General features: G+C 37.9%; 1 protein-coding gene across 1 annotated transcript in view; it reads left to right on the plus strand.

The window, feature by feature from the left end:
* The window catches only part of SKAP1 (src kinase associated phosphoprotein 1), a 458,887-nt gene that overhangs the window by 388,761 nt on the left and 60,541 nt on the right, over positions 1 to 9,585 (plus strand). The window contains exons 5-6 of the mRNA XM_006833657.1: positions 6,210 to 6,287; positions 7,326 to 7,409. Coding sequence (XP_006833720.1) covers positions 6,210 to 6,287; positions 7,326 to 7,409 — 162 coding nt within the window. The remainder of the gene's footprint in view (positions 1 to 6,209; positions 6,288 to 7,325; positions 7,410 to 9,585) is intronic.

Here is a 9,585-nt window from a genome sequence, read left to right on the forward strand (position 1 = left end):
AGCGACAGCAGAGATGGAGGCAGAGGTGGGGACATGGAGAGAGGAAGCAGCTGAGGACTCTAGATTCATGGAAAGAGAGAGACTAAGTGCTGGCAACCAGGAGGCAGGCTCACAGAATGTGCCCTTTAGTGGCTTAAATTATTATGTATTCCTGAATGCTTTTGTGTACATCCTCCATCTCTTCCCCCCACCCCCCCCAAAAAAAAAAACAAGAAATGGAAGCAACTACTGTTGAATGATGATGCACGGAGGAGATTGTACAATGAAACGTGAAGCCAATGTTCTCCCATGTAAACTATCACTGAGTTCACTTTTTTTTTTTTAATGTAATCAGGCATTTTCCATCCTTTTCTTCGTTCTGGAATAGCTTGAGTAAAATTAGTGTCAGCTCTTCACTGGATGTTTGGTAGCATTCACCAGTAAAACCCGTCTGGGTCTGGACTTTCTGTTGTTGGGATTTTTTTAAATTACCTGATCAATTTCTTCTTTTGTTACAGGTCTGTTCAAGTTTTCTACTTCATTCTGTATTAGTTTAGGTAGATGGTGTCTTTCTAAAAATGTATCCATTTCTTTTAGAGTTTCAAATTTATTGGAGTACAATTCTTTGTAGTATTCTGTTATTATCTTTTTTATTTCCATTGGTTCTGTTGTGATATCACCCATATCGTTTCTTATGCATGTTATTTACATCTTCTCCTTCTTCTCTTTTGTTAGGTTTGCCAATGATTTGTCAATTTTGATACTTTCAAAGAACCAACTTCTTGCCTTGCTGATTCTTTGTATTGATTTTCTGTTGTCTAATTCATTTATTTCTGCTCTAACCTTTATTATTTCTTTTCTTCTGGTGATTATAGACTTACTTTGCTGGTCTTTTTCTAATTGTTGGCAATGTTGTGTTAATGTGTTGACATTGATTCTTTCTTCTTTTTGGATGTGTGCATTTATTGCTATAAATTACCCACTAAGCACAGTTTTGCTGTGTCCCAAAGGTTTTTGTATGTTGTGTTTTTATTCTCATTTGAATCAAGGATTTTTTTTTTACTTCATATTTTATTTGTTCTATTACTCAGTAGCTTTTCAAAAGGGTGTTATTCAATTTCTATGTATTTAATTTTGTTTCCTTGATTTTCCTAGTGTTGATTTCTAGTTTTATAGCATTATGATCCAAAAAGATGCTTTGTCGTATTTCAATGTTTTTAAATTTATTGAAGCTTGCTTTGTGGCCTAACATATGGTCTATTCTGAAGAATTTTCCTTTTGCACTGGAAAAAATGTGTATTGTACAGTTGTTGGGTTGAATGCTCTGTATAAATCTATTAGATCAAATTGGTAGATTGTGTTTAGTTCTTGTAACTCTGTTGAATTTCTATTTATTTTGTCCTTTATTGGAAATGTTGTATTAAAATCTCCTACTGTTATTGTAGAGTTATCTATTTCTTTCTTCAATTCTATTAGAGTTTGATTTATGTATCTTGAGGCTCTTTCAGTGGGCACATAGATATTTATTATGGTTTTATCTTCTTGTTCAGTTATCATGAGATGATGTCCTTCTTTGTCTCTTATGCTGGTTTTTTACTTAAAGTCTATTTTATCAGAAATTAATATTGCCACTCCTGCTTAATTTTGATTGTCATTAGCTTGATTGTCATTTTTCCATCCTTTGATTTTTAGTCTATTTTTGTCTTTGTGTATGAAGTGAGTCTCTTGTAGACAGCATATTGAAGTATCCTGTTTTCTTGTTAGTTCTGCTACTCTCTGTCTCTTGACTGGTGCGTTTAATCCATTGATGGTTAGTATAATTACCTATAGGTATGAATTGATTGTAATCGTTTTGCTGTGTGTATGTTTTGTGGTATTGCTGTTTTCTTTGTTCCACATATTTTTCTGTGCTGAGTTCATTTTATTTGTGTGTTTTCTTGTCAATTTCTTCACTTCTGTTGTTTTAATATTTACAAAAACTTTGTGGTTTTCCCTTCCTTGATTTGATGTGAAAGTATATTGATTGGCTTTGAGGTTACCCTATAATTTATTAATTTTTTCCTCAATTTAAAACAGTCTGCTTTAGATTGCAATCTACTTGGCTTCCTTGCCATTTGGAATTCTACAACTATACTTTTCCTTCTTTTTGTTTTGTAGTTGTCTTGATTATAAATTGGTATCTCTGATTCTGTTTTCAGTCTTGTAAGTTTGTTTTACTTTGGATACTCCTATATCTGGATTGAATTCGGGGTGTTGTTGTTGTGTGTGTCAATCTCCAGTTGTCGGCTGTTGTTGGTTCTTAGTCCAAAGGATTCCCTTTAGTATTTTTTGTAAAGTTGGTCTGGCTTTTACAAATTCCTTTAATTTCTGTTTATCTGGAAATGTTATAATTTCACCATTGTATTTGAGGAACAGTTTTGCTGGGTGTATGATTCTTGGTTGGCAATTTTTTCCCCAGAGCTTTGTATATGTCACCCATTGCCTTCTTGCTTGCATGGTTTCTACTGAGAAATCAGAGCTTAATCTTACTGATTCTTCTTTGTAGTTAACTATTCATTTTTCCCAAGCTGCTTTCAGAATTCTTTCCTTGTCTTTAATTTTGGAGAGTTTGATTGTGATATATCTTTGTGATTGTCTTTTGGAGTCTATCCTGTTTGGAGTTCATTCAGCTTTTTGAAGGCATCTTCTCATCTTTCATGATGTTAGGGAAATTTTCTTCCAACAGCTCTTCAACTATCTTTTCTGTGCTTTTCTTTGTCTTTTCCTGTTCTGGAATTCCAGTCACCTGAAGTTATTCTACTTCATATTGTCCCACATGAGTCTTACACATTCTTCAGATTTTTTTCATTCTTTTTTTCTGATTGTCTTTCTAGCTTATGAGTATTGAGAGATTTATCTTCAAGCACATTAATTCTGGCTTCCATTTATTCAAATCTACTCCATTGCCCTTTCTATGTATTGTCCATCTGTGAAATCTTAGTATTAATCTTCTGGATTTCTACTTGTAGATTTTGTATTTTCTCCAATCCTTTATCTATTTTGTTTGATTGTTCCTATAGTGCGTTCCTGAATTCTTCCTTGTTTTCCTCTATCTTTCTGTCAATTCTTTGTATATACCTAAATATCATTCTTTTTCAGGCACTTCCAATGCCTTTTTTCCCTCAAAATTGTTTTCTAGCTCTGCCTCTTTGTCACTTGTTTGAGCCACTTTGTCTTGTTTCTTCATGTGAACAGAAATTGTCTGGTGCTTTAGAAACATGGTGATGTTGTTGTGTTTGTATTAAGTTGATGATTGTATGTTGTATTCTTAGGCACTTACCAATTGCCTTCTGGTGGGCATGATCAGGAGATGAGCTTGTGTACCATTCTTTATTTGCTGCTCATACAGTTCAGTTTAGGATAAATTTGACTGATGTTGGTTATTGTTGTTAATCTAGTGTATAGCAGCTGGTATTGGTTCTTGCCCAAAGGGTGGGGTTGTAGAGGGCACAGTTGTGTTGTAGTTGCTGTCTCTTGTTAGGTGAGCCAAGAAGAGAAAACATATGTACGAGAGAGAAGGAAAAGAAATACAAACCAGAAGACAACAGAGAAAAAAGCAGGCAACAGCTAGCAAAAGAATACAAAAACAAAGAGGGCAAGGAAAATAATATAATAAACAGAGAAAAAAAAAAGGAAGAAGGCCCCAAAGACAATTAGGGAGAGGAAGGAGTAAAAGGGAAAGAGACCAGAGAGTAGTACCAAAAGAAAGAGAGAGAAAATTAAATAAAGAGGGATAAAAATATCAATAAGTCAGAAGAAAGAAAGAAGCAACAGCAGTTAAGAAAGAGAAGCAGGAAAAAAAAAAAAAGAATAAAAATGAAAGGGAGAAAAAGCAAGAGAGAGAAAGGTGAGAAAGAAAGAATAAAGAAACAAAAACAAAACCAGGAAAGGTGATAGACCCAGAATGGAGAGAATGTTGGGGTCTCCTACCAGCCACGTACCTCACATCATGGGTGAGTAAGGAATGAGACTGTAACACTCAGCCAGAGATGGAGTTCTTATAGGGCTCGGTGTTGTCTGCTCTGGGCACCCAATCTGGAAATAGTTCGTGCAGACCCCAAAGCAGCTGGGATATCAGGGTATTTGTGTCCCAGAGGGTAAACAAGGGTAAGACAAGAACCAGCTCTGTATGTCGGGAAGAGGCCACACCTGGTTCCAGGTATAGAGTTGATGCTGCTAGCTCCCCACACACTTTGATGCAACTTTGACAGCCCAGAGATCAGGAGATTTGGGCCAACCAAATCTCTAGTCACCAGAGTAATGTAGGGTACACGAAGAAAGGGGGAAAAAATATAGCCCCTTTCTGTCCATGAATAAGTGATATGCCTCTGTGCCACCTACTGCCCCTTGCCTTCAAAGTCATTCATAAAAGTTCAAGATAACCACACCACAACTGGCCTGGCAACCAGCATAGATCAGCAGTTTCTTTTCTGTGTGTTTTTTACTCCCCCACACATCTGTTCAGCTGCTTCTCCTAGTGACTAGGGTCAAATCTACAGACCTGGAGTAGGGCCAATGCAGATAGCTTCCCCCTTGTTTAGTGGGCCTGCGACCATGGCGCTTAACCTGTGCACAGTTCCCACTACTAGAAAAGTGGGAGCTTCTCTGGGGGTGCACATGGGTATGGGCCAGCCTCACTTCTGGTCAACAGGGGAGTGTGGGGAACAAGAAATCAATAGTGCCTTTGTCTCTGAAGTCACTCACAAAAGTTCAAGATGGTTGTGTCTGTCTGGTCACTGGCTCATCTCACAATCTCTCCCTATTTTGCCATGTCTGCTCAGCTCTCTCGCCTAGTAAGCATTCAGTCCACTTCTCTATCCCTTCATCTGAAACTTAAGATTTCCAGGATTATCACTTGCATTTGTTTCATGTAGTTATCCGTATCTTGTTGTAGAGAGTCAGTTCAACCTTTCTGCTTAGTCGCCATCTTGCCTAAAATGTTATTTTTAGACAAACACAGAAAGGCATGTAGAGCACTAAACAACAAGGTGGCAGCTCATAGCAAAAAATTAGTTACTTTAGAATGTGTTCAATGAACAGTTGAATGAAACATTATTTTCACCCCAAATTCACACATTATAGGTAACCTAGGTGACTCATATATGATTATGCCTTCATTTATTTTGGTTTCTCAAATTTTTAAGACAAACCAAAATAAATTGAGTTTGGGCACAAAAAAACAATAAATATTAAGATGCTGTTAGCTGAATCCCTTCACTTTCATAATTAAGAAATGTAGAGTTGGGTTTTTTTGTTCTTGTTACATTTTATTTTTTGAGGAGGAAACTCCTTCTTTGCCTCTGCCCTTCACCCCTCCCTTATGAAAGTGAATATTAAACCCCAATGGAAGCAGATGGATTAGGCTCTTAACTTCTCAATAAATTTGTACCTAATGAGGCTAATTGAAAGCCAAGAATGTTAGTAGCATACAATTAAAGGCCAGTATCAGATCTAGGGGATTCTCTTTGTAAGACTTTGTACTATTCTTTTGCTCTTTCCCACACTTTGGGAAAAAAAAACACCAGGATTTGGCAGTTATTGCCAAGTTCAGCTTTGAGTGAATTTACTTCATTCAAAAAGGTGACTTTCTTTCAGTTTGTTGTGTTTTTTTTAAGTTAGTTTCTGTTCATAACTCCCTCTGAGGTGACTGTGTTTATGGTGAAGCCCATCATTCTTTAACGCTTGTCTGCAATGGTAAAAAGCTCTGTGATTTTTGAGTATCTGATGTGGATTATCCAATTTGGGGTTTATATCCACAGCAAATTCCTAATTCCCTAGAGCCCTTTTCTTGCCAACAGTCCATCTTTAGGCTACCTCCTCACACCACAAATTAATGTGTATAGTTCGATGATTTTAAGCAACTTTAGCATTTGATATAATTATGTTATTGTTGTTAAATGCCATAAAGTAGGTTCCAATTCATAGTGACCCTGTATCAGGTTTCTGAGGCTTTAAATCTTTGTGGGAGCAGAAAGCCTCATCTTTCTTCTACAGAGTAACTGGTGGATTCCAACTACAAACCTTCAAATTAGCAGCCCAATGAGTAACCTACTACATGTAGAAATTGTTTTATGTTGCATTTGAGCAATTACATTTCAACACCCCTGCATTAATATATATTAGCTAAAGTAGATGAAATGGATGAAATTTTTGTCAGATTTCAACAAAGCATTTGCTGTTATTTCTTTTAGGAATGGAAGACATCATAAGAGGAGCTCAAGAACTAGATAACATCATCAAGCAAGGATACTTGGAGAAGAAGAGCAAAGGTACTGATAAGATCCACAGATCTTAGAACATTCCAGAAAGGGAAGAAGCATACGGAGAAAGAAGCTAACACTGGGTGCTTTCTCTGTGCCCTGCAATGTGGTAGGCAGGTGTCAGGCAAAAAAACAAGGAAGAAATTGTGATGTTTGCACATAGAATGGAGAGAAATTGCCCCAAGATCTTTAGCTTGTTAGCTTCATTAGGACAGAGACTGCTCACCACGGTAGCCCCAGTGCCTGACATATGTTGTTGTTACGTGCTATCAAGTCAGTTCCAACTCATAGCAACCAAAAAGTGACTGATGGATTTGAACCACCCACCTTGCCATTAGCAGTCCAGCTTATCCTACAGCACATATTTAATAAATAATTGAATGGATGAATGATGTTACTCTTGTCCCCATCTTTCAATGTATTCCCATAAAGAGTGAAACTTTTCTTTTATTATCATATATGAAGCAACCCCACTTTCGAATTTCAGACAAGCCCAGAGGTGGACCTATGACTCATTTGATCCGCATATGGTACTCCAGGGGCTGGAGTCCCAGATTTGACACTGGCAGGCAAATTGACTTAGAACAAAGAAAACATTTGTCATGATCAAATCCTAGAGCATCACTTTTGTTTGTCAAAAGGCAGTACATTAAGGAGCACAGAGAATTTGAAAAATGCAGGATAAGATTAGAATCTAAAAGATAATCTGCAAGGGCTTCAAAAAATTCATGGAAAAATGGACTTAAAAGATCATGGAATTGTTCCATGAACTTTTTGAAGCCCACTCGTAAAGGAAGCTAGATAGAGAGACAGCTGTGAGGAGGCAGAGTGAGTAATTCTGTTTTAGAAGTTGGACCTTTAACTGAGTTAGCCCTGTAGACTCTGACTCAATATGGGGCAATCTGTGGGAGTGAAAGGGAGGGTTTTACAGTCCATTAACCTAGGAGATAAAACAATAACACACTGGACTGTGTGTTGTTGGATTTTACAGACTCTTCAGTGATTGTAGTTACCTGAATTTATATCCCCAACTGCTGTTCTGTTTAGATCATAGTTTCTTTGGATCAGAGTGGCAGAAGCGATGGTGTGTTGTCAGCAGAGGCCTCTTCTACTACTACGCTAATGAGAAAAGTAAGTATTCTTCATTTGCACAGCAGCATCTCTCTCCTGGATGCAAGCACTTCGTAAATTCTCAAGTACTTAGAGCTCAAGGTAGCAATCCTTAACTAATGCCCAGAAAGGGACATGCTTGGGAAAGAAATAGGAATGGGTAAATATTCCCCATCACCAAAAACTTATCATTAAAAGCTATGATAGTGAGGTCAGCATATTAAAAGGTTATCTTTTAGTATAACTAAAACACAACATTATCAAACTTTTAAGAAAAGAACCTGAAAATTCTTTATACCTATTAATAACAGTTAAAATGTTTGGAAGAATAACTCAGAAAGATTTAAACAGCTTACCATTGGTCCAGAAATAGACCCTTACAGTCCAAATTTTCTAAGACCCTTTCCTTGATGTCACCCTACTGAGTACTAAGAAGCAGTCCAATGGACATCCCTTGTTGTTGTTGTTGTTGTTGTTGTTGTTGTTGTTGTTAAGTGCCATCGAGTCGATGATGACTCATAGAGACCCTGTATGGGATTTCCGAGGAGCAGCTGGTGAATTTGAACCACTGACTTTGCAGTTCAAACCAACCATGCAGTCCAGCGCATTATGCCACAGCACCACACTAGGACTCCATGGACATCCCTAGAGCCATGGAATGTTGAGACCCAAATGGTTGCAGTGCCCAGGAGACACCTTTTAGCCAGTGGCGGCATCAACAAAGTGTTGACTCAGGCCAGAAGCTGCTTCTTAATGAGCTACCACTGACTCAATCAAACACAACCCTCATGAGCTGTCTCTAGAAAACCTCCCATTCATGTTCAACACAGTTGCTTAGGTTGTGAAAATAGATGATATAAGCACAAATTGGAGACAGCTACAAAGAAAAGATTTAAAGCCTCCGAAATCCTATACAGGGTTGCTATGAGTCAGAACTGACTGGACAACTCTTAACTACTACTAACTAACAACTACAAATAAATACAAGTTAGAAATGATCATTGTACATGAATGCAAAGTTTCAAATAGGGGATATCCTTCTGCAGAGTTGGACTGCCCCAAGTCAAAGTAAAGGAGAGCATTTGTTCTTATGTGGCTTACCTTGTTCTCTACCATCTTCATAAAGAGGCCAGTCATCCAAAGTAGACCCTTTTTCTTCTAATTGTTTTCAGTCCCATCTCCCTTCCCCTTTTCCCAAATTTACTCCTCTCCCAATGCTTGGATATTCAAGCTGCTGTTGTTGTTATCGTGTACCGTGGAGTCATTCCAAATCATAGCAACCTTGTATAGGGTTTTCCAGAGCAATTGGTGGGCTTAAACTGCCAGCCTTGTGGTTAGCAGTCCAGTGCTTATTCTACAGCACCACACCAGGGCTCATATTCAGTGTAGGAACATCTTAATCAGATATCTGCCCAGTTGCCTTTGGACTTCCTGTACCTAGGACACAAAGGCAGAAGAAAGAACTGTAGCTTTGCTCAGTGACCTGGAATCCTTAAGATTGCCCTCCAGCTTTGTGACAGTTGTGTCACCCTACCTTGCTGCCTACAACAGGTGTTGGTTTTCATCAAGGCACACCATCTTAGAGTCCTCAGAGAACTTCCCACCTGGGGTCAAGGGAGAATCCCTACTTGGAAATGAGAGAAGCACAGTTTAAAAACTGAGTAACAAGTCTATCGTGTCCTTCCAACCCCTAGCTGACTCTCAAATCCTGCAGCCACGATTTCACTCTGAATTCTAGGCATATAAACCTGATTGGTTTTTTGTTTTTAATCTTTAAACTAATATAACATTTGTGTCATTGTAAAAATGTTCATCATTTCCCTTGCATTTCAATAAGTGGTTGGCATATTTGGATATAAAACCAGGTATTAAGTCTGTTCATTCAGAATCCTCTTACTCACGGTGAGAGAGAGTAAGAGCGAGAGACTTGGAGACTTTTATTGACCATTTTGCCGTCAGGGTGAAATAAAATCTGGTGACCAAAGAAACAACAAAACACTTTAGTGGCTAGTTAGAACAAGGAGAGATACTTTAACAAAAAAGATTCTGGTGTCAAAAAGCACTGTTGCATGGCTCCCTTCTTGCCAGTTATTTCTTATTGTGCCCAGGACGTTTTCTTACTAGGTATTGAACGTTCGTGTATTTCTTTTAGTTCAACCAGGTAAAGACACAGCCTTTTTCTTTATCTTTTTTTTTA

The sequence above is a fragment of the Chrysochloris asiatica genome, unplaced genomic scaffold, assembly GCF_000296735.1.
Source record: "Chrysochloris asiatica unplaced genomic scaffold, ChrAsi1.0 scaffold00007, whole genome shotgun sequence".
Taxonomy (NCBI): domain Eukaryota; kingdom Metazoa; phylum Chordata; class Mammalia; order Afrosoricida; family Chrysochloridae; genus Chrysochloris; species Chrysochloris asiatica.